This window comes from Rhinolophus hipposideros (assembly GCF_964194185.1).
Source record: "Rhinolophus hipposideros genome assembly, chromosome: 12".
Classification (NCBI taxonomy): domain Eukaryota; kingdom Metazoa; phylum Chordata; class Mammalia; order Chiroptera; family Rhinolophidae; genus Rhinolophus; species Rhinolophus hipposideros.
In genome coordinates, this window is record NC_138058.1 from 15,086,246 (window position 1) to 15,111,356 (window position 25,111).

General features: G+C 46.2%; 2 protein-coding genes across 2 annotated transcripts in view; one reads left to right on the plus strand and one right to left on the minus strand.

Annotated features, from left to right (window-relative positions):
- RETSAT (retinol saturase) overlaps window positions 1-10,049 on the plus strand; it is a 14,201-nt gene extending 4,152 nt beyond the window's left edge. The window contains exons 3-11 of the mRNA XM_081068305.1: window positions 334-575; window positions 1,085-1,286; window positions 1,747-1,944; window positions 3,506-3,625; window positions 7,429-7,567; window positions 7,838-7,947; window positions 8,019-8,185; window positions 8,390-8,549; window positions 8,792-10,049. Of these exons, the coding sequence (XP_080924431.1) occupies window positions 334-575; window positions 1,085-1,286; window positions 1,747-1,944; window positions 3,506-3,625; window positions 7,429-7,567; window positions 7,838-7,947; window positions 8,019-8,185; window positions 8,390-8,549; window positions 8,792-8,931 (1,478 nt within the window). The 3' untranslated portion in view covers window positions 8,932-10,049. The remainder of the gene's footprint in view (window positions 1-333; window positions 576-1,084; window positions 1,287-1,746; window positions 1,945-3,505; window positions 3,626-7,428; window positions 7,568-7,837; window positions 7,948-8,018; window positions 8,186-8,389; window positions 8,550-8,791) is intronic.
- TGOLN2 (trans-golgi network protein 2) lies at window positions 10,040-18,543 on the minus strand. The gene is made up of 4 exons (XM_081068306.1): window positions 18,421-18,543; window positions 16,668-18,181; window positions 15,422-15,505; window positions 10,040-14,133 (listed from the first exon to the last, which is right to left on the minus strand). The coding sequence occupies exons 1-4, from the start codon at window positions 18,530-18,532 to the stop codon at window positions 14,128-14,130; spliced, it is 1,716 nt and encodes a 571-aa protein (XP_080924432.1). The 5' UTR covers window positions 18,533-18,543; the 3' UTR covers window positions 10,040-14,127.
- Between the last annotated feature and the right edge of the window lie 6,568 nt (window positions 18,544-25,111).

Sequence of the window (25,111 nt, forward strand, 5' to 3'; positions counted from 1 at the left end):
AGGCTTATGTGGCAAAGGGTTGGGAGCATGGCTCTATCTTCAGGGGGCTTGGAGCAGCCATTATGGGACGATACTGGCCATTTCTTTTGTTTTGGAGGCCCAATCTTTGTGGGCACCCCTTTCCTTGTCTGACAGCCATACTCACTGGGAGCTGAACTGGGCAGGGATTTGATGGCTTCTGCTCTAGCTCCTCCCTACAGCGAGGGTGGGTAGCCTTCTCTGGGTCTGGATTCAGCTATGCAGGACAACCTCTCTCATCTTGCTTCCTCATCCACCTTTCCAGGGCTCAATACCCTTATCTCTAAGATACCTTGTTTGGCTGTCTCTCAACAGGAATCCATTATGTGGGGCGCATGCAGGAAGGTAGCTTTGGCCGTTTTATCTTGGACCAGATCACTGAGGGGCAGCTGGACTGGGTTGGCTTGTCCTCTCCCTTTGACATCATGGTACTAGAAGGACCCAATGGCCGAAAGGAGTTCCCCATGTATAGTGGGGAGAAAGCCTACATTCAGGGTCTCAAGGAGAAGTTTCCCCAGGAGGAAGCTGCCATTGACAAGTATATGAAGCTGGTTAAGGTAACATGGACAAGCCGAGGATGCTGTTTATTCCTAACGGGTGACCTTCTTCTATAGTGGAGTGAATGGTGGGGAAGGCAGGAGGGGAGGAACAGTCGTGTCTCCTGAACTCAGCCCCCACTGCATTTGGCCTCTGTGCCCCTGGAGCCTGGGCTCAGCAGCTGCCACTCTCACCCTGGCGTCTAGGGGGCGCCTTGCTCTCCTCCCTGACCAGGCTGGCTGCCGTGTGCTCAGATCACTAGCCGGTTTTTGTTTTTTTTTTAAACTTCATCTGAGACCAGATTGGGATTTTCAAAAGGAATTTGGGCAGGAAACTGAAAAGCAAAAACGTTCATCTGAGTGTTGAAGGGGAAAAATTCAGAGTACAGATTTTTAAAAACCCCAATTCAGCCAAGTTCAGCTAGGGCTAAGTGCTGCCCGGCCTGCTGGAGCAGGCTGATGGAACGGCGATTCGATGACAGCAGTTTTAGAATTGAGACCTGTCCCTCCCTGCTTGTTTCCTTCCCCAGACGGTAGCCAGCGGAGCCATTCATGGCATCTTGTTGAAGATCATCCCGTTGCCCCTGGCTCAGTTCCTCAGCAAGTGTGGGCTGCTCACCCGTTTCTCCCCGTTCCTTCGCGCATCCACGCAGAGCCTGGCTGAGACCCTGCGGCAGCTCCCGGCCTCCGCAGAGCTCCAGGCGGTTCTCGGCTACATCTTCCCCACCTATGGTGGGTACCAGTGGTGGGCCTTGGGCCGCTCCTGGGGGAGGAGGTGCTACCCTCCTGGTCCTCAGTCTTTCTTCCTGAATGTGCTTGGCTGATGGAGATGAAGCATATGAACTCTAGACCCTCTGGAGAGTATGGATGAGAAGTCTGCCTACCTACTTGCTGGACTCCCTGGTAAAAACTCCCTTCATCCACACTCTGGATGATTTCCCTTTTCAACCAGCACCGTCCTCCCTGGTCTTGGCAGCATGGCAGTTTGCAGGGAGGATATTCCCACTGGCCCCAAGATCTGTGAAGTACCCTGTATTTGCATGGAAACTGACCTTCTGGCTGCTCTGGGGGGATCATTCGAACCCTGGGATGGATAGACTCAGGCTGCATGTTTTCTGACAGGAGTCCATGTTCCTTTCTGAGTGGTGCTGCTGCCTGCTCTTGCCTCATCACCCCTTCCTTCCTTCTGTAGGCGTGACCCCTGGCCACACCAGCTTTTCCATGCATGCTCTGCTGGTTGACCACTATGTACAAGGAGCCTTTTATCCCCGAGGGGGTGCCAGTGAAATCGCCTTTCACATCATCCCTGTGATTCAGCGGGCCGGAGGCGCTGTCCTGACGAGGGCCACCGTGCAGAGTGTGCTGCTGGACTCAGCTGGAAAAGCATGTGGTGAGAGTGCCACGTCGTGCTTCACGGACCCTAGGCTGGGCTGGGAGAGACCTGGGGTGCAGAGAAAACAAAGCACTGAGGGCAGAAGGTGTAGAAGAACTGACTTCTTCATGGGAGTTTTTAAAGGCTGGAATCTGCCCTAGAGCAGGGCTCGAGGACACAGATTGGTCTGGAGGTAAAGAGACACGCGAAGGATAAAGGGTTGCATGGTTTCCAAAGGACAGTATGTAATCATTTATTCAGTAGATAAGAACAGTTATCCAGTAATCCATAACTATCTTGAGTGTAGGGCTGTATCTTTTCATCTTTAATTCTATAGATTTTAGCACATAATACAGGCTCAGTAAGTGTTTGTTCAATGACTAATGGAATGAATAAGTAACCTGGGTACTCCCCAGGGCGGTGTGGAGGCCAGCAGGATACCCTGCCCTCAACCTGTAAATGGCAGAGTGGGGCCTAGAATCTCATTATCCTGGCTCAGGTCTTTGCTGTTACCTGCACAGAGAGTTGAAATTGCACTGTGGAAGAACTTTATCAGGAGAGGGTCTATGCAAGGAAGAACTTTGGTAAACAGGACAGGCCATCCATCACTCATGGGTGCATAAGAAGCATCAGAGAAGGGAACGGAGAGAGAGACCTGAATAAAATACGGTTGGTGTGACGGTGAATTCACCAGAGGAAACTTTCAAGGAGGAGGTGGTGAGTGGGTGGCCCAGTGCACAAAAAAAAAAAAAAAAAAGTCAAGTGAGAAGAGGCCATCAGCTACCTCTGAGAACACATTTGTAGAAGAGTCTAGAAGTTGCCAGTAGTAAGAGAAGTTGTCAGTGATGTGAAAGTTTTCTCTCGTATTTGTGAGCAAGTTCTCCTTTCAGCCCAACGGGGTCCATGAAGCAGGATGGGTTTATCAGTTCAATTAAATTCAGTTCAGAATATATTTATTTGTGTTTTTCACGTGCTAGGTTTTAAAATATGGAAAGAAAAAGACAAGTCTTAGTCTCTAACTCAAGAAGTTTCCAGTCTCATAGGGAAGATCAGTGTGATAGAATTTAAATGCCATATAGAGGCACATACTAAAACTGGAGATGAAATAAAGGATGGTGGAACAGGGAAGGCCTCAGAGGGAAGGCAGAGGTCATAAAGGGTCAGAAGACGCTAGCAAGAGGTTGGGGGAGGTTATTTTAGGCAGGGGGAACAGAAGGTGCAAAGGCACAGAGGTCTGAAAGAGCTGAGTATATATAGGCATCTGAAACTATTAGGTTGAACCATCAGAAAGTGCTGTTTTTATAGGTAAAAAATGGTTGACTACCAGGTGTTTCATATGGTTGTGCCTAATAGCTTAGTGGTCAGAGGTGCCCACACAGCAGGGGCCAGTTCGTGGAAGGCTGATAAAGACTTGGGAGTTTCACTTACTTTGCATTTTTGCCTGGGGCCTGCCCACCTGGCCCTAGGTGGACTAGACACCCGGGAGTGAGAAAATGAAGAGGAGAGACCTGTGTGGGATATGGGCCTTTCTTTTTCTCCTGAAGCGCACAGAACCTCCCTCCAACTCTTGTGCCTGCAGGTGTCAACGTGAAGAAGGGTCAGGAGCTGGTGAACATCTATTGCCCCATTGTGATCTCTGACGCAGGACTGTTCAATACCTATGAGTACTTATTGCCAGAGAACGCCCGCTGTCTGTCAGGTAAAGGGCTGGCTGCGTAACTCTCTCCCAAGTTTCCCAAGCATTGCTGCTCCAGAGCCATCTTGCTCAGCCTGGCTGATGGTTTCCCCGGGGTGATGGCAGCCCTTTGACTGTCCTTAGTAGAAAAGGTGAGCACACTGGTCTCTAACATCTGTTCCCAGCAAGGCCTCTGTGTGGGGGTTGGGAAACAACTTCCTCTGGTCACGTCACCCCCCAAAACCCTTTGGTCCTTAGTGTTTTCATTCTTGGCATAAGTACCCCTTTCCCCTTGTAACCTCAACCACTTTTCCCTTTCCTTTTTTTTTTTTTAAATTTTTTTTATTGAGGAACATTGGGAAAAGGTATGTTTCTCCAGGGCCCATCAGCTCTAAGTTGTTGTCCTTCAGTCTAGTTGTGGAGGGCACAGCTCAGCTCCAAGTCCAGTCTCTGTTTTCAATCTTTAGTTGCAGGGGGCGCAGCCCACCATCCCATGTGGAAATTGAACCGGCAACCTTGTTGAGAGCTCGCGCTCTAACTAACTGAGCCATCCGGCTGCCTGACCCCCTCTTTTAAGTTTCCATTCCAAGTTGTGCATTTCCAGTTTCTCTAGATCATAGATCATCTCCCTAATGGTTAATGACAGAGTCCTAATGGAACACTTGTTGGGTTTTCACTAAGTTTGTGATGTGAATCCTGCTTCCTTCCTTAATTTCTTACTTAGTTTGAGTGGGGAAGACTGGTCTGACATTATCAGTAGTGGAAGCTAAGGCTGGCATGGAGAAGAGAGGCTTGATGTTATAATTGTTGTGTGCCTTACTTGGGACCCAAGTTTATATTTTTCTGCCTCTTTCAGGAACCAGCTCCTTATTGGGGCTGAGGCTGCAGGAATACCCTCTTGGGTTTCGTCTGTTTCTTAAACTCTGTGCCCAAAATCTGAGTGTCAGGTAGAAATAAGCCTCAATGCAGTCATCTCTGACAGGCTATGTCTGGGGGGGAAAAAAGCCTGGTTTTGAGGACGGGGAGGTAGACATTTTTATTGTTGGCCCTGGGAAGGTCTGTGGGCGAGGCTTTACCTTTGTCTGTTGCCAGCGAACCAAAGGATCACTGCATTTGATCCTCATAGCCACCCGGGAGAGGGCTGTCATCACCCTAATGTTTATGGCTGGGGAAACAGAGGCTATGCAGGTGAAGTAACTTCCCAAAGCCACCTTGCTGAGAGTGGCAAAGCTGAAATAAGAATGCTGGTGTGTCTGACTCAAAAGCTGGTTGTCCCCTCTGGGCTGAGAAGCGTGGGACTTCCAGAGAAAAGGACTCACTAAAAGGAGCCCTGAGGAACAAAGTGGCTGAGCCCAAGTTAGGTAATGAAATGGACTTTAGGCTATTGTGTCACTCGAAGCTACTGGAGTGACCTGAGAAAAGACGGCTGCTGGCCAGGAGGGGACTAGTAATCCAGGCGGGTAAGAGAGAGGGGTCCAGATAAAGGCCTCTGGCTAGGGCAGGAAAGAAAGGAACAGCTCAAGATGCGGCTGAATGGAAACGCACGGAGGAGGAGCCCAGAGAGCAGTGGAAGGAGTTCCCCACCAGAGTGGGCGCCGTAGCTGCTGTTTGAGGAGCTGGGGAAGGTGGGCAGCAGAATGCGTTCAATAGAAAAGTGAGGTCCTGGATTTCCTCACTCAGGGAGAGTGTGGGTGGCAGTTGTAATTGTCTGTAAGGTACAAGGTGTGTTCTACCGAAAACCAGCATTCTCATTCCTGAGGCCCAGCATCTGCTGCCAGCAAACTGACGTCTTCCTCTCTCAGACTGGGTCAGCTGAGTGGGGTGAGGCAGACTGCCAGTGCAGGGCAGGGGTGGGGCTGGTGACGGACTGGAAGACTTTGCCTTTGGTACGTCCTGCCTTCCTCTATCCCAGGACCTCTGACCCCTAATACTGTCCTGTGATAGGGCCCAGAGTCCCATCCAGCACTGCCTTCTCTCCATGTCACCTGTTCAGTTTGCCTTCCTTCACTGTACGGTTATAGCTTTCACTGCTCTTATGTAGCTCAGCCCTGAACAAGCTAATGGCACCAGTTCCCACCTGGCTGAAGGACTGATTGCCCCCTTGGGTGGGGAGTTGGGTGCTGCCTCAGATGACTCCCAGTTTGGGAACATTTCAGGCAGTGGCAGGGATAATGCTTAACTCAGAAACCCCAGTGCTGGGACTTGTTTGTTTCCAACTGTTTGGGAGGGGAGATTTTCATAGTTCTACCTCTCAGAGATAGGAAGCAGATATCCACTGGCCTCTGGGACAGGCAGTGCCAGGTGGAGCTGTGGGTGAAGGGGGGATGGTCAGGTAGAGGGAGCTTTTGTGGATGGGGGCGCTTTTCTTACATCCCATTGCTGAGCCCTGTGGAGGTGACAGGATGGTTTGGAGAGGAAATTTTTTGAGTGACAAAGACGGACCTGACAGTATCAGTGAGAGAAGGCTGGCATGGAGAAGAAAGGCTTGATATCATTGTGTCCTGTTTGGGACCCAGGTTATATTTTTCTGGCAGGTACGTGGTTCCTGGACCTCTTCCTTCTAGCTGGGGAACGGGAAAGCAGGGGACAGGTGGAGGTAGTTGCTGTTCCAAGGTGCCTCTGAAGACCTAGGGGGTTTTACTCCTGGTCGCCTGGTTCTCTTCTGTCTATGCCCACGTCACCAGCACCCCCCCCCCCGGAGATGGCGTGCCCGCCGTGTGAGCACCCAGGTCACAAGGTGCTCGTGCGGCTCCAGGGCAGTCCACTGCTCCTTCCTGAGGCTGTGGAAACTTCCATTCTCCTTCCGTCCTCGGTGTGCTCCCATGGCGGGGTGTCTGGAAATCCCATTGTCCTACTGTGGTTGTTATAACGCCCCCTCTTGCTCTCAAAAGTGGCCTGTTTTGGATGATCAATTTTATGGCCACGCTACCCATAGCTCTCAGTTCTCTGCAGCTTCTGTGAGCCTCTGACGGCTGTCAGGAAAGTCTTTTCCAGTAGACAGGCAGCATATTGGATTTCTTGCAGCACCCCTAGGGCCCACATTTCAGGTTCTCAACAAATAGTTGTTAAATGAACTAAGCACAGCAGCCAGTGTTGTCCCTCAAGCAGGTGCTGGAGATGGATGTGGGAACGGGAACAAAGGATAAGCATTTGTGGGAGCACTCCAAACTGGTCCGGAGTGATTTGTTGAGAGGTGAGCAAGGCGAGCTGCTTAGGTGGGGACATCAGATGGCTGTTGCCCTCCTCCCTAGTACTCTGCCCTCCTCCCCGGCGGAATCCCACCGATAACGTCGAGCCAGGAATGCCATTTGCCTTTGTTCACCCACACAGCTTACCATTTTGAGGCTTTGTACTGTGTAGCCCATTAGGAATTATGTATAATCATTCATGAGGTGGCTGATATTCAAGTTAATACTGAAATTAAGACATAACAAATTACTGTTCACGTCTGTGGTCTTTCTAGCATGAAGCGCTAGTCATCCACTCCTAGCTTAAAGACATTAGGGGACAATTGGAGGCAGTTAGCCTGGGACTGTCCTGCAGGTGCTGTGAGCCAGCTTGTGGAGCCTGAGCTTCCGAAGGCGCTTGGAGCAGAAGTGGGTGGAAGTGGAAGAACAGGAGTCTGGGGTTGTGTCCTTCACAGGCGGGAGATGGGAGAGCAGGCCCCTGCTAAGTCAGTGTTGAAACAACATAAAAATGGCCTGAGCGCTAGGCTGGCGGCTGAGGACAGGCCGCTGACAGTGAGCAGTCCTCAGCAGGCTCTCCTGGGGCGGGGAGTGGCCATCGCTGGCCACAGCGCGTGCGCCCTCACCAGCTCTCTTTGGCAGGTGTGAAGAAACAGCTGGCGATGGTGCGGCCGGGCCTGGGCATGCTCTCTGTCTTCATCTGCCTGCGAGGCACCAAGAAGGACTTGGGGCTGCCGTCCACCAACCACTATGTTTATTATGACACGGACCTGGATCAGGCGTAAGGCGTGTGTGCACGTGGGGGGAGAGGGTGTCAGCGTGAGCCCACAGCCCAGGGCCCCCACTTCCTCGCCGGACACTGGGGAATCCACAGCAGGATATGGAATGGGAGGAAGTGGGCACAAATTGACTCCTGGGAGGGCTTTTTCACACCGAGGCTGCACCTCAGCTTCATCCCTGGGGGATGTGGGGGATGGCCCGTCCCTGGGGTGGTGCTGGTGGTTGAGGACCAAGGCCTTGGGCTGGGCAGCCACATTCCTCTCACCCCCAGGATGGAGCGCTACCTGTCTATGCCCAGGGAAAAGGCGGCAGCACACATACCCCTCCTCTTCATTGCTTCCCCGTCAGCCAAGGACCCGACTTGGGAGGACCGATTCCCAGGTGGGGCTCAGGGTCCTGGGGACGGGCGCGGGCGGGGCTGCGCAGCGGTAACTCTGGCTCTGCATCCACAGACCGGTCCACAGTGGTCGTGCTGGTGCCCACCTCCTACGAGTGGTTTGAGCAGTGGCGGGAGGAGCCAAAGGGAAAGCGAAGCAGCGACTATGAGGCCCTCAAAACCTCCTTTGTTGAAGCCTCTGTGTTGGCTGTTCTGAAGCTGTTCCCACAGCTGGAGGGAAAGGTAGGCAGAGCCTGTGGTTATGGTGACAGAACTCTTGGTGCCATTTCTCCCTTTTCTTTGGGGCAGAATAAAACCCTGACTGAACTGAGCTCCAGAGAAGGCAGGGAACTCACGCAGGCCATCAGTTCACTGAAGAACAGAAGAGGAAGAGACGAGGTGTTCCGAGTCTCACTACCACCCTGTGGCTGCCTTTTTTCCCCTTAGGTGGACAGTGTGACTGGAGGAACCCCGCTGACCAGTCAGTTCTATCTGGCTGCTCCCCGGGGTGCCTGCTACGGGGCTGACCATGACCTGGACCGTCTGCATCCTCGTGTGATGGCCTCCATCAGGGCCCAAAGCCCCATCCCCAACCTCTACCTGACAGGTACACTGCCCCATTTGGCCAGAACCTGAGCCCCTTGGCCTCGCCGTCACCCCCAGCCCCCAGGTCCTGCTGTTCCCTGCAGCCTCCCACACACTGAGCTGGGCTGCCTTGGCAGGCCGTGGAGCCTGGGTCTGATCTGAAGCCATCCTGGGTGGCCCTAGCGTGGAGGGATGAACACGAGAGCCCTCACCTTCCCCCCCTCCTTGGGGAGCTGCTCATGGGCCTCTGCTCTTGTCTCCTAGGCCAGGATATCTTCACCTGTGGGCTGATGGGTGCCCTGCAAGGGGCCCTGCTGTGCAGCAGCGCCATCCTGAAGCGGAACTTGTACTTAGACCTTCAGAAGCTGGGCTCAAAGGTCCAGGCACAGAAGAAGAAGAATTAGTTCAGTGAGGGATGAGTCAGAGGAATTTGGCCATTGCTGTGGCACAGCCTGACTTAGCCATCATATCTTTCAGCATTGATTTCTGCTCACGTAAAGTACTCCCATGTTTTTGATTTCTCAGCGGAGGTCTGACACACAAACCTAGCATACATCCCGGTGCTTTTATGGAAGCTCTTCCAGCTGGGACAGGGGTGATTTTTCATACCTTTTATAATGTGGGCTACTGATTTGGATAGCATTAAGCAGGGCTGTGTCCCAAGCCCATACCTCCTAACAGAAACTGAATCTTCTTTTGGTCAGGTGGATAGAACCCTTGCAAGTGTTGGTCAGTGGAAGCAGGTTGATCCAGTTGTCCCAAGGCTTCTCTCATGCACTCACAGTGCTATCATGCCGTTCTACACTGTTGAAGAATAAGGGTGCCTAATGAGGTTCAAGGGTGCCAGTGAGGTTTTAGTCCGAAGCTGGCAAGGTTTTCATTGCAGCTGCATAGGTTCAGAGGTTCCAGTGGCGCTTTCAGAGCGTGGAGACATGGCTGTGATGGGCTCACTGTGGTTGTGGGGGCTGGGGTCATGACAAGACGTATTAGTTAGCAAAGTATGTTAGAATACCCAATTCATATGCGGCCAGGCCTTAGGTTCATCTTCCTTAGGAGGGGGTGACACTGGTTCTCAATGTGGCAGCACCAAGGTACCCTCTGGAGCTCGGTACCTCAGCCTCAAGGCTTATCTTCTAAAGATACACTGCAAAGGGTAACGTTAGCAGTCAGGGCACAGGACTGGGAAGATGACTTCACTGGGGTTGAAGCAGGCTGCAAGAGCATCCCAGGACAAAGACACAGCAGAGGGCAAGTACCAGAGGTAAATGAATAATGACAAAGGGCCCAGCTACCTCCTATACCTAGAACATGGGCTGCCTGGTTGTAAGGAACACCGCATGGAAAGCTACGTAATGTGTGCAAAGCCCGGGAATGGCATTTCCAGTTTTTTGGTACATATGTGGAGATTGGATGGGAAGGTGAATGAAGGCTTAAGGTTATAAATAAAATGACCTTTCACTTATGTGAGGCCTTATTTCAGTCGATTTCAATGCAGTATTAATAAATTGAATGATGTTATATAGCTTTAATGTTTGACATTTATTTTGGTTTCTGTGCAACAATACAAAATTACATCAAGACAGCATTCACAGAAACTCAGTAAAACATTAGGCACTGAAAAATACTTCTCATAAGACCAAATAAGCTTTAAAAAAATTAGTAACTAAAGTTACAAAAGGCTGAAAATATAAAACATTGCAAAACAGTGGCAATCTACTAATTGGGTAAACAAGAAGGGAAACAATGTCAACAATCATTTAACACCTAGACTTTTGAATTCAAGGAATATTTATCAGCATGAGGAGGCGGCTCTGTTGGCAGCTTGAAACTACATAGCTCAGACTCAACTCTTTACAGAGGAGTTTCTAAACTGGGATATTTAGGATAAATTCACATGTGGAACTAGCAGAGTTGCGAGTCCATCTTGGCTACGGATATACAGTTAAGTGAAACCTGACACTCTCCTCCCAGGATCCTTACTTAAGCAAGGCCATGCCAAACACAACATTCCCAGCAAGAGTGTCCAGAAAACAGATGGCAGAACTATGAGGTCTGGTGTGTAGCACACTCGCCTCCCTGTTCAAACTTTTATCACATGTGCAGCATTATGTCTCAAGTTACCCTGTAAAAACGGGGGACAAGCTTCCTTTTTTATTTAAATGACAGGAAATGGAAAAGAAAATGAGAATTTTAGAGGTTTAGAATTCCATCACCAAATATTTCATAAAGAGCCATCATGGGAAAAGAAATGTCAAAATATATGGCTAGCTAATTGTCAGGTCTTTCAAAGTTGTCTTAGCCTTTCAAGACAGATTAGACTTCCACTCCCCCAGAGTCCAGGAATGGACTCTTTAACTAATTCTCAGCAACCTGGCAGGAAAACAAGCTCCTTCCTCCATTAACATCCACGGCTGAAGCATGGATTCCTCCAAATAGAAATCACCCTTCATCCTAAAGTTGGGGGCAGGAACGGAAGCCTCATGGCTCCCCGTACTTCATTGCTTGTCCCCACACCACCCCCAGCCTGAGATGCCTCAGCCAGCTCACCCTCCCACACAAGCTCTAAGAAAACATGCTTCAAACAGTCTATCTTCAAAATGACAACTAACCAGAAGACGAGCTTTCCTTTGGTGTGAGAGATTTCCTTCAGTGCAATTTCCAAAGTGAAACAAATTCTGTATCCCTTCAGTATAAGAAACGATACTTCTCAAAGGCTCAAACGTGGAGCTATGTGGATTTCACAATACTTATGTGTTCACTGGATGCCAACCCTCTTGGTTTCCGAAACCACCCTTTCTTTCCGCTCTCCTCTCTATGAACAAAATCCATCAATAATGGACAGCAACCAGTAGCCAGAAAGAGCTATGTGAAACCTCAGTTAAGTCACATCCAGATGTCCTGAGCAAAGAAAATGTCTCTTTTGCAAGAAGACACTGAACTGAAGTACCTAAGGAGTGTCACTAGGCAGACAGTACCAACGGCATCCCACAAGTAGCCTGGTTTTCTCGGGAAGACCAGAGACATCAGATATTGACTGCCCTGTTTTGCTCAGGTTCCAAAATTCATGACTGGCATTGTTAAGAGCTATTAAAGTAGAATGGAAAGAGCCAATCACGGTGGAGTTAGGAAGGTACATGGGCTGTGAAGAAACAGATTTGGGGAAGGTAAGGGAAAGAAGAGAAGAGAGAAGCCATCCAACCCAAGAACAACCATGGGAAACCAGGGAATGGAGGACACAGCAAGCACAAAAACCCCCAGAGGCCTAGACGGGCACCCAACAAGAGGGGCCTCTGGTCTGGCGAGGACGCAGAGAAAGGCGGCAGGTGGCCGTCTGCAGTCCCAAATACTAAAGAGCCTATACACTTGATTCTCTACGCCATGCGAGATACACACAGACGCTTCACATCAGGGCGAGCAGTTTAAAAAGATCCACCTATCTCTTTACGCACACAAGAAAAGATGGACAGGAGAAGAACCAATTAAGGTGGTTCCTGAAAAAAGAAAAGAAAATCCAGGAGAGGTGAAATGGGTGGCTGTGGGACAAGGGAGCAGGGAAATGGAAAGAATGATTGTGGCTGGAGATATTTTTAAAAAATGGATAGGACTTCTGTGACAGATAAAAATGATAAAATTTGGTAGTTTGGAGAGAATTAAATTAGGCAGTTGAGAGGGGCAGCTTAATTGGTACAAGAGAGAAATTCAGTTTTTAGTGACAATAGGACAACCAAGCCGAAATATTCAGCATGCAGCAGGACGGGTCTCTTTGGGAACTAGGCCAAGAATTAAGAGCCGGGAGTCACTAACTCAGAGGATGAAGGAAGGATGGACGCATTTCTGAGGAGACAAAGGAATAGGGAGACCTGCGTTTGAGGGCCCTCAACCTCACCAGCACAGGATAAGGCAAAGGAGTTCTTACATGCCGGACGGCCTTCACGGAAACCAAAAGCGGAATTTCTATTTGGATGGTCAGTAGTGTCCAATTCTATCAAGGTCAAGATTAAGTTTTTAGAACAAGCCATTGGATTTGGTGATCTGAACCTTTGGAAAAACATTTAGTAGAGAGACAGGAATCAAAGTGAGTTTGTAAAGGTTACGAAGAGAAAGAATGGTAAGGTAATGGAAACAATACTTACTGGAGAAGTGGAACAGTAGAATGAATAACAAATAGGATGAATGGGTGTGGGGTAAATCTGGGCAAGCGTAAAGTTGGAGGAAAGGTGCTACGTAATAGGCAGAAATGGAAAGCACTAAAGAAAGAAAGGTAGGGAAAGGGAATACAGAAGGGGAATAAAATTACCATGGTCTTAGGGAATGCTAGAAGAGCCTGATAAAAGATTCCTCAGATTGGAGGAAAGTATTGTAAGACTGGTGCACAAGTAGAGAAACTGATGCCAACAAGAGTATTCATTCGTTCTTTACCTCCACAAATAGCTACCTGCAAAAATAAAAATCTCCAAGCCATGAGCTGTTTTAAGCAAGGTGGAAGATAATATGACAAACAGGACGGCCCCTTCTTTAGATTTACTTCTCCAACAGCACAGAACTCATCACATTCTCCTCACTTCCCCCATTCTTTGTATTTCCCTGAGATCAGTTATTCTATTTGTTTTTTCTTTGCAGAAACAACTCTGTTTAGGCTCTCTCTAGTATATATGCTGCCGAAGCAAGCACAGTTTAGGCTCTCTCTGATAGCATGACCAGAACTGATTTCAATAAAACTTCAAACAGCGTGATTCAAAACATTACCCTCAGTTACCGTTCGAAAAAAATGCAGACCAAAAGCAAAACCTTCCCAGATGTTTTCTTGCATAAAGCCATGAACTTACCCTGTTACGACTGTGAGTATAGAGAACAGTGTTTCAATCATCATAACTGTATTTTTAATAATCTGTGATGGGAATAGTAGCTTTACTCCCAAAATCCCCACATTCAGTTTTATGCTCAGTACAACCAAATAGAAGTTGATTCACTTTGTCTTAAGTAATAGGAAAATATCAGAAAAACGTAAAGAACTTCTACTAGGCAGGTTGGACTTGTAGGCAGTAAAGCACATTTTTTAAAGCTGCTGTTTTGGTTTGCTGCTGAAGCCTTTAAAGAAAATTGTGTCCTAAGTAGCCCTTTGCCCATCAGCATTCACCTTCTACATCTTTTGTAGGATACATCCCCCCAAAGTAAGATGCCTTGGTAGAAAAGCACCTCAACCTGCAGAGTTTTCTCCTCGGTTTGCAAAAATAAATAGTGGAGAGTGCAATGCTATTTTCAAGGGGTAACTTTACTACAGAGCCAAGGTCCAAGGGAGGGTTGTCAGCAGCTTGCCTAGGACTGGGATCTCCATTTGGTCAAAGCTGGGTTCCCACATGCTGGGTTCTACTCACACTCAGAGGGGGAAAGGATGAGACACCAGCGTAAACAACAGGAACACAGGAGTACAAGGTCACCAAAGTGCAGGTGCAAAAACCAAAGCAACACCCCCGCCTCTGGCAGCCTGGACTTGTCATAAACCCGAGATGGTGTCTCTTAGGTCACAGTACTTTTCTCTTCATTTCTCTTGATTTAGAAACAAATCAGCAGGGAGGACAAGGTTCTCAAAAACAGAAAAATCAAATCTGAAAAGAGAGTAACACAATCCACTGGTAATGTTCATCTTTTTGCAGAGGAATATACCTCACTGCTATGATTACAAAGGGAAAAAAAGACCTTATGGGAGTTGCAGCTCAGGGAACAAATCCAGAATTAAGACAAATTTACCCTCCGCCATGCAAACAGCAATTGATACAATAAAAGCACGTAAAATTTTAAAAGTTAGGTTGAAATAAAACATACAGTAGAAAGATATACACTTCGTGGAGGGACTGAGGACCCTGGCTTCTGCTTTGTGCCATGATGTGTTGTTTTGAATTGTTTACATGAATATTTTTTTTTAAACGAAAAAATGTAATGAAGGGGAACGGAAATCCTTGAAGTCAATTACCTGGGACGGCACTAGGCCAGGGCTATAATGGCAAGGTGACATACAAGTGGGCTAGTTAGCAAAGACGTTCCGAGCTAAGTGGCTTATTCTGTAACTGGTCTGAGCTGTAAATGTGAACTGTGCTCGCTGTTGGAAGTCTGGGAACAACTCAGTTGGGCCACTAGCAACTCTTTACCCACGCCCTTGCTGTTGCTACACAAAGGGAAAGGAAGGGTGCAGGCTGGCAGCAAAGCAGTGGGAGTGCGCTGCTCATGCTGAAACAAGCTGCCTCCGGGGAGGGCCTGCCTCAGCTCCTGCTGCTGTGGGCTGAGAGGAGGGCTTTGTTTCCACGCAAAGGCTGCACTCAGGAAATCTAGTCCGCAGTGCTTAGCAGTGCTGACCTGGGAAGTTGGAGGCCTGTATATTTCTGGACTTGTTTTTAGGGGGTGTCGTTAGTGCTTTGCTCCCTGAAGTGTGGTTCCAGCAGCAACTGGCATCACCTGGGAACTTCTAGAAATGTAGAAGCATAGGCTCCACCCCATACCCAGTGAATCAGATTTTGCTTTCTGTCCCAATGCCTATGAAAATTTGTGACGTGCTGGTATAGTACAAAAAGCACAAGACAGGAGCCTAGGGAGTTGCCATTGGGCCTTGATTTTGACACCAACTCGAGGTGGGAACTTAAGGGGAAAAAATCATGTTTCCGGGCCAGAGTTTGCTCATCTGTCAAGGGAGGGAGATGTTGTTGAGCAGCTGAAGGTCTGTTCAGTTCTAACACTGCAGACATGAATACATGGGTGTCTTCACTTTGGGGACTGAAAAGGGCCAGGGTGCTGGTAGCAGTACCCCCAGAACCAGCTGCTGCCATCACGCCAATGCCAGCCACTGCTGGGCCCATCTAAAACTGCATATCCCTCCCATGGACCTGGATCTTCCTCCCTTACCTTCTGGTCCAAACGCTGGTAGTCACTGGCCTTTGGCCGCCGAGGGAGTTTGGATTTTTTTCCTTCCAGGACAAAAGCAATAATCTGGGGAACGGCAAAAGAAAATGATTAACAAGTGATTCTATACTGACATACTTCAGTCTCTGAAATCAGAGATAATCACCTGACAGTACGTTTGTTAATAACCCTAACAGTACAAAGAGCAGTACACTCTGAAGAGGCCTATTTAAATTAGAACAATTTTAAGGAGGACAGGCCTACTTGCATTAGAATCCTTTATACTGCTAAACAGGAAATGACAGATGGAGGAAGGCTGTTCTGGGCTCTAGTTTGTGGGAGTCTCTGGATTTACTCAAGAGTACTCAGCCAAAGATGGGCCGACTCCTCCCGAGAGAGTTCCCCTCCCCTTTTTTAAATCATAAACAATTATTATTTCTTTTCTGCAAATGTACTCTTTCACCCCACACTTTGCTTCATCTTAACCACACCACTCTCTTTTCATGCCTAAGGTTACTCTCCATGTTGGATGTAGAATAAGGACCACACCATTTTAACTTTACGTCTTTTCTGTTTCCTTACAGCCACAGGCTTTAAGACCATCATGATTGAACTCTCCAATTTGAACCAGGCTACAGAAACTGGTAAATTCTTAGAGCTCAACAAGAACTGCAGTCCTTTTATCATTGGAATGATTGCTAAGCTACACAGATGTTACTTCACACCAAACCCTGCTAAGAAGTGAAAGATGAATGTATCCATGCAATTTCTGGTCTTTCTTCTAATCAGAAGTTCAACTGACTGCAGAAGATAGTCCCTGGGCTCTCTACTATGCATGTCAAAGATTATGTAACGATTCTTTCTGCTACTGCAGATGGAAGATAAAAGCTTAGTAAAGAAGCTAGAAATGATGCACTCTTGAGAGTGGAAATAGGAAGATAAATGCTCTAACTACTTCTTCTGAGGCTGTGAAGGACCTAAGTTCAAGATTATGGGAGAATACCCCAATTCAGGTCAGGCTGTAATAATGCCCTAATTGGCACTTAACGCAGCAGCAGAGGGCACTCAGAGGAAACAGACATGAGAACAAATGACTTAGAAAACAGGAGTAGAGCCCTAGCAGGGTCTGGAAAAAAAATTTGTCTTAAAATCCCGTGTTCACAGGCAGATGAGTGATGGATACTGACCCATATACCAAGCTTTCAGGGTGGAGGCTAACCCATTTCTCTGAAGGCAATTCTTGACTTACCTTCCGCTTGTTGTGATAGGCAATATAGAGGACAGCAACGAGAATGGCAGCAGTCACCAGGTATGCAAAGAAGTGGCTGCTTTCTGCACTCGCACTTCCAACGCTGTCCTTATAAAGGTCATCCTTCTTCCCGCTCATGGAATCCAAAAGTGTCCCTTCTTTCTCTTCTTTGGGTGGAGAACCTTCTGTATCATCTTCCTCAGCCTCCTTTGGCTCCACATCTTTAGCAGGTTTTGAAGACTTATCTTCTCCCTCCTGCTGGGGAGAAGTGGAGTCAGAGTCCAGTAATACTCCTTCCCCAGATTCAGATTTGGAAGCATGCAGAGAGGTATCTCCTTTGTCAGCTAGTATGCTTAAGTCAGGGTTGCTAAGCTTGTTATTAGAGGATGGGTTGGACACAGGATTGTTGGAGTTGTCTTTTGTGGACTGGGCGTCCTGATCCAACTTGCCAGAATTATCTTTCGTGGACTGAGGGTCATGACTGGACTGGGGGTCCTGATTCAACTTGCCAGAATCGTGTTCCGGGGACTGGGGGTCCGGATTCAACTTGCCAGAATCGTGTTTTGGGGACTGGGGGTCCGGATTCAACTTGCCAGAATCGTGTTCCGGGGACTGGGGGTCCGGATTCAACTTGCCAGAATCGTGTTCCGGGGACTGGGGGTCCGGATTCAACTTGCCAGAATCGTGTTCCGGGGACTGGGGGTCCGGATTCAACTTGCCAGAATCGTGTTCCGGGGACTGGGGGTCCGGATTCAACTTGCCAGAATCGTGTTCCGGGGACTGGGGGTCCGGATTCAACTTGCCAGAATCGTGTTCCGGGGACTGGGGGTCCGGATTCAACTTGCCAGAATCGTGTTCCGGGGACTGGGGGTCCGGATTCAACTTGCCAGAATCGTGTTCCGGGGACTGGGGGTCCGGATTCAACTTGCCAGAATCGTGTTCCGGGGACTGGGGGTCCGGATTCAACTTGCCAGAATCGTGTTCCGGGGACTGGGGGTCCGGATTCAACTTGCCAGAATCGTGTTCCGGGGACTGGGGGTCCGGATTCAACTTGCCAGAATCGTGTTCCGGGGACTGGGGGTCCGGATTCAACTTGCCAGAATCGTGTTCCGGGGACTGGGGGTCCGGATTCAACTTGCCAGAATCGTGTTTCGGGGACTGGGGGTCCGGATTCAACTTGCCAGAATCGTGTTTTGGGGACTGGGGGTCCGGATTCAACTTGCCAGAATCGTGTTTCGGGGACTGGGGGTCCGGATTCAACTCGCCAGAATCGTCCTTCGTGGATGGGGGGTCTTGACTTGACCTGCCCGAGTTGTCTCCTGTGGCCTGGCGTTGTGTACTCAACGTGGCAAATTTCTGTTCAATGGACTGCTTTTCCAGAGCGGATGTGTGGACATCCCTTTCAGACAGGTGGCTCGAGGGGGGCTGGTTGGAATCTTTTTCTGGAATCTCTGGTTTCTCCCGACTGAGCAGTTTTTCGGCGGCTGACTGGGGAAAAACGGGCAGCGCGGCTCCTGAAAGAGAGAAACCAATTGACTCTGAAGAGAGGCAGGTCGGGGGAAAAGGAACCCTCAGAGCTATAAGAAACCCGGGCAACAGGCAAACGGTGGGGCTTGGGGGGTGGGGGGGAGTGATGCCGACTGGAGGGGTGAGTCGAGCAGGGAAGCAAGTTCAGATGGCGACAGGCCACGGTGAGGATCGTGGGCCTGCCTGTGGGGCGACTGTCAGATTTTGGGGGGTCGGGGGTTCTTACCCGCCGCAGCGACGCTCAGCAGGACGAACGCAACCAGGAACCGCATCCTGAACAAACTGTACTTCCGCCCTCTACCGCTCTCGCGAGATCTGCGCACGGACTCTGTACTCATAGCCCCGCCCTTTCCGGTGCGCGTCTCCCTCAGCTCCGCCAAGACGTCGGGAGCTGCCTGGGGGAAAGGTCGGGGAGGTTCCGAGTTGCACTCTTTTCCCTGTGGGTGTGTCCACCTTTTCCTGGTTTCTTTGCTCCATGGCATCCTTAACAGACCGTCACTGCCATTTCCTTCTTCCCCCTCGTACGTCCGAGACGACACAGCTGAGCAGGTGCTCCTCCCTGGCAGTGGTCGGTCCCACGGGAGAAGGCGCCCCTTCGCCCCATCCTCTGCTCGCATTTTTGAATCTCCCCTTTTCGTGGTCCTTGGACCGCAGCGTACAGACGTGCTGTGCTCAGGGCTCTCCCATCGAAACAGAAGCCGTCCTGTCACCTTTGTAGCGGGAGCCTTCGCATCACCGCTCCTCTCTCCCAACCCCACGGAAAGTGCTCTCCAAGCTGCCAAAGAGTTTTCCTAAAGAACACACCCTTTTTCTGATCATAAAAGCTGTTCATATCCACAGTAGAAAATTTGGTGAATGTATGGAGGTAGAAAACAAAATCTTTGTCCCCCTCTTCCGGGATAATCACTATTAATGTTAGTGTTTTCTGTCTTGCAAACAGTTAACATTTTTGATTAGGTAATACATTCTAATGGTTCAAAAATCCCAATGGGATTTTTTAAAAAGTACACATTGCAAAGTTCTTGTCCCCTACCCCCCACAGGTTACCACTTGCATTATAGTTTCCATCTAGTGTTTTTCTTTTTTTAAAAAAAACAGATACGTACTTATTTTTCCCTTAATTAATATATATTCTTGGTCTTTTTTCAGGGCGTTTTCATTTTCTCCCAAATTGGAATCATTGGGTAAATAGTTTTGTATCCCACTGTTTAAAATTACTGTTGGGTTTATACATTAATTGTTGCTTGAAGTTGTTTTATGAACATTGGCCTGGCTAGGTGCTTTGTAGACCGTGATTTAAAAAATGATAGGCCCTAACTTAACGGAACATGTAATCTAGTGGAACACAAAAATATTAATCAAATATCTACACAACTGTGTATGTGTTCCAAGAAATGCCAAGAAACTAAAGTATAGAAACTCTGCACTCTGTTGAGAAAGGACCTCTGAGCCGAGGACCAAAGAATGTAGGTATTTTCCAGGTGAGGGTGACGGGAGGAGGAGGATGAGTTTTCCTGGCTGAGTGTACAGGCTGGGCAAAGACCGGGAGGCAGGGGGGAACCTGGTGTGTCTAAAGATGAGGATAAGAATGTCAGATAACAGAACAAGAAAAATGGCAGGGGATGAGGATGGGCAGAGCCAGATTAAAAAGAAATGAGCTAGGAGTTGTTAAGAACATAAATCTTTGTGGGACACAAAAGTACATCAGAAAATATGCCAGTTACCTCAGGCTGAAATGTAATCCAACCCAAAAGGACTACAGCCGCCAGGAGCAGTAACACTTCTCTGTAGTCTGTTAAGTACAATATTTGGGTTACACTGCACCCAGATTTACTGGTAGGTTGAAACTCTGAAGACTGTTCATGGCATAAATATAGTTTTCAGGAACAAGAACTTTTATTTTGTTATTTAAAAACCTTTAATATGCTTGTCAGTGTTTCTCTGTTGTAAGAAAATCTCTCTCACACATACGCTCATTACTGAGGAGAGAACAAGGATCAGAAAGAAGTGAGAAACCTTTTACCAAATTATTTCAGAACCATGACTCTGCTTTGACTAAAGAAAGTGAATTGGTAAATGAATCTGTATTTAAAAGAAAAGTCTCTCCAAGTTCCATAAATAAATATTTGACTAACATTAAAGAATAGTGGTTCAGTGGGGATATGTATAGGGAGAGGAATGGCAAATTATTAAGCCTGATCTTGTTTCCACATTATTAGACAGAGGAGAGGAAAGAAGGGTCTAAACCCTGCAGTTTGTGGGCCATGCCCAGGGTTTTATATTTTATCTTAATAGTAATGAGAAGCCTTCAAGGAGGTTTAAGCAGGGAAAGATACAATCAGAGTTGGAAAATTTTGAAGATTAATCTGGTTGCAGGGTAAAGAATCTCTAGGGATGGGGAGAGAAGAGTGGATTTAGGAGTTTATCGGCAGACTTGTAGTAGTCCAAGTAGGATTAACATAGGGACAGTGAGACTGGAGAGAAGTGGTAGGACTCAATAAATTGGGAGGTAATACCAACAGACCTTGGAGATGGATTGGATACGGGAGGGAGGGGTGATGGAAAGGAAGGTGTGGAGAACCAGATTTGATGGGGGTAGGGCATAGAAAATGGATTTGCTTCCAGTCGTGTGTTCAAGATGCCTGTGAGACAGTCAAGTAGAGAGGTCAGAGAGGTAGCTGGAAATGTGAGCATGCAGTGCAAAGGTAAAATATAGGAACTTTTTTCCTAACTAATTTAAATATTGATCAAAAAACACAATTGTTAATGGTTTCATAAAAAGTAATTTATGAGTTTATTATAGTTTTTGTGACAGTTCCCTTATTATTGGAAATCTGGATTATTTTCCATTTCCTACTGTTAGTAACAGTTATTTTGGTACATTTTAAGATGAGACAGATCCTCAGAAAGATTCAGCAACTTGCATAAGGTCGTGCTATTATTTTACTTAACTTTTGTTAGCAGTGTGTATTCTTAATTTGCCAGTTTGAAAGGAGAAAAATAGTCCCTGTTTTCCTTGAATATTTATTGCACAAGTAATTTACATGAATTTGGGCAATATACTTAATTGATTTAAGTACCAATTTCTTCACTATGAAATGGGAATAAGTATTGAGAATTAGATAACTCATAGAGTATTTAACACAGTAGCATATAATTAAAGCTCCCAAAAGTTATTGTAATTTTATGTTCATAATACAAGAATTAAAAACAAGGATAAGCCAAAGAAAGAAAATAAAAATATCCTGTAATCCACAGCTATTATCATGAATATTTTGTTAGTTCTCCCTTTTATATAGGCATCTATGTGCATATGATAGCTTACTAACTGAAACTAAAGCAAGTTATAAAACCATATGTACAATTCTTATCTTGTAGACCTTTTTTGTAGCTTTAGTGTTACAACTAGTCATGTCACTTGTCTTCTGGGACACTATCATCTCCTTGTCTCCTTATTGAACATACTTCGAGGAATCCCAGTTGTCTTTAGAACTGAGTGTTTGTAGAAGAAAAGAGAAATCAACACTATCAAATACAGCACGGAGTTGAAGTAAGATAAGGACTGAGAATTACAATTTCAGTAGAGTGAGTGGTGAGAGCAAAACCTGGTTGCTGTTGGGTAAGTAGTGAGTCGGAGGTAAGTAGAAACTACCTTTTCTGGAAGTTTGGATGTAAAACAGAGGGTTTCTAATATGAGAGAGGATTGAATTTTTTTATTGACTGAGGGAAAGAACTCATTAGACAGAGTGACCAAGATTACAAGACAGTAATGGTGGAACAAGATACCAAGAGATGAAGGGCTGGGGTCTAAGAGCAGTAGAGCAGTTGACCTTGGGTTGAACCAGGGATTGACTTTGAGATCCGTGGAAAGGCAGTTAGAATGGTTAGAGGGTGGGTATTTAGGTAGGGGTGTGGGAGAGCAACATAGAGCATTTCAGCTGGCCTGTTTTCTTGATATTCTAAGAGGCAAGGCAGTCTTTGAGAGTGAGGTGGGGATTAAATTGGGGTGTTGAGAATGGTGAAGACAAGAGTTGAGGGCACTAGGAGAGGAAGCTGATAAAGGACAAGTGCAGTAACTGAGTGGTATTAAAGGCCTCTCTGATCTTAGGCACCACAGATCTGGAACGGCACTATTTCAGTTGTGTAGTTTTTCTCCAGGCAGTGCTTCTACCTGGGTGGGAGAGGAGTAGAGAAGGCAAATTTTAGCACTAACTCCTAACTCACACCAATTTTGGTTTAAGGGAGTGGCAGCAGGTAACTCTAATAAATCTTAAAATTTCCTTGCACCCCTTCATGATAAAAACAAACAAACTAGGAAAAGAAAGGAACGTCCTCAACCCGAAAGAGGGCATGTCCAAAAACCTTACAACTAATGTTATACTTAATGACAAGACTGTATGCTTTCCCTATAAGATAAGGAACAATGATGTCTGCTCCCACCACTTGTATTCAACTTTGTACTGGAAGTAGTCAGGACACTTAAGCAAGAAAATGAAATAAAGACATCAAATTAGAAAGGAAGAAGTAAAACTATATTTGCAGATGACATGGTCTTGTATATAGAAAATCCTGAACATTTTCTAAAAATTTATCAGAACAAGTTCAGCAAGGTTGTAAGATGTGAGGTCAATATACAAAAATCAATTGTATTTCTATACATTTGCAGGGGACAGTCTAAAAGGGAAGTAATTCCATTTACAATAGTATCAAAAGAATAAGATCCTTAAGAATAAATTTTACAAAAGAAATACAAAACTGATACTCTGAAAACAAAACATTATTGCAAGAAAATAAAGACGTCCTAAATAAACGAAAAAGACATCCCATGTTCATGAATTGGTAGGCAATTTTGTTAAATGGCTATGCTCCCCAAATTGATCTACGAACACCATCCCTATTAAATTCCCAACTGGTTTCTTTGCAAAAATTGACAAACTGATCTTAAAATTCATATAGAAATGCGAAAGAGTCAGAATAGCCAAAGCAGTTTTGAAAAAGAACAGTTGGAGGACTCACACTTCCCAATTAAAAACTTGCTACAAAAAGCTACAGTAATTAGGACAGTGTGGTACTGGCATAAAGGTACATAGATGAATGGAATAGAATTGAGAGTCCAGAAATAAGCCTCTACATTTGTGGTCAGTTAATTTTCCACAAGGGTTCCAAGATAGTTCAATGGGGGAAAGAATAGTGTTTTCAAGAAATGGTGCTGGGACAACTGGCTAATAAGCATATGAGAAGATGTTCGACATCATGCGTTGGTTAGGTAAGTGTAAATCAAAATCACAGTGAGATACCACTTCACACCTACTATGATGGCTATAATAATAAAAAACCCCGAAAAAATAATGTGTTGGTGAGGACGTAGAGAAATTGGCACCCCCACACATTGCTGGTTGGAATACACATGTAGCTGCTATGGAAAAGTTTGGCAACTCCTCAAAATATTAAACAGAATTACTGTATAACCCAGCAATTCCACTCCTAGGTGTTTATACCTCAAAGAACTGAAGACAGGGACTCAAACATTATACTTTAATGTGAATCTTCATAGAAGCATTATTCACCACAGCGAAAATGTGGAAAACAACCAATGCATCCATCAATAGATGAATGGATAACAAAATGTGGTACATACTTACAATGGAACATTAGCTATAAAAAGGAATGACATTCTGATACACACTACAACATTATGCTAAGTAAAATAAGCATAATATTGTATGCTTCTATTTATATGTGGTACCTAGAATAAATTCATAATGATACAAAGTAGATTGAAAGTTCCTATGGCCTGGGGGGAGGAAGGAATGAGGGGGTTACTGCTTAATGGGCAGTTTCTGTTTGGGATGAGATGATGAAATAATTCAGTGGTTATGGTTGAGTGATGTTGTAAATGTACTTAGTACCACTAAATTGTCCACTTAAAGTTAAAATGGTGAATTTTATATGTATTTTACCACAATTTTTAAAAAGCTGTATATCTGAGTTAAAAAACCTAGCAAATACTGATAAAAAGGAAGTCTAAATTGTTTTATCAAAGCTTAAAAAAAGTCTGATACATGATACAACATGGATGAACCTTGAAAACATCATGCTAAGTTAAATAAGCCAGGCACAAAAGGAAAATATTTTACGATTCCAGTTACATGAAATATTTAGAGTAGGCAGATTCATCGAAACAGAAAGTAGATTAGAGGTCCCAGGCTGGGGGCAGGGAGAATGTGGGTTATTGCTTAATGGTTATAGAGATTCTATTTGGGGTGATGAAGTTTTGGAAATCGTTTATGGTGATGGTTGCACAACACTGTGACTATAATTCATGCCACTGAGTCGTACACTTTAAAATGGCAAATTTAATGTTACTTATATTTACCATAATTTGAAAAAAAATGAAGTACTTATACAGGGTACAACATGGATGAATCTTGAAAATATGCTGGAAGAAGTCAATAAGAAAGGACCAAATAGTGCATTATGCATTAAAATGAAATATCCAGAATGCACAAATCCAGAGACACAAAGTAGACGAGTGAGTGGTTGCCTAGGGTTGGAGGAAATGCAGGGTGACCTCTAAAGGGTATGTATGGGATTTCTTTTTGAGGTGATGAAAATGGAAAATTGCCTGTGATGATGGATACACAATTCTGAACACATTAAAAACCATTGAATTATACACTTTAAATGAGTGAATTGTATGAATTATATCTCAATAAAGCTGCTACAAAAATTACTGGATACCATGCAAAGCGGACAAAGGATACGCCTCACATCTTGGCCATTATAAGACAAATGAAAACAAAAGGGTTCCTCCCTTTGGATCTCAGTTATCGATGTGGACTGGTCGATGTACATTCGAGGCTGGAAGCTGGGTTGGATTTGTTTAATTGTGTCAGGCATGTTTTATATCCCCCTCC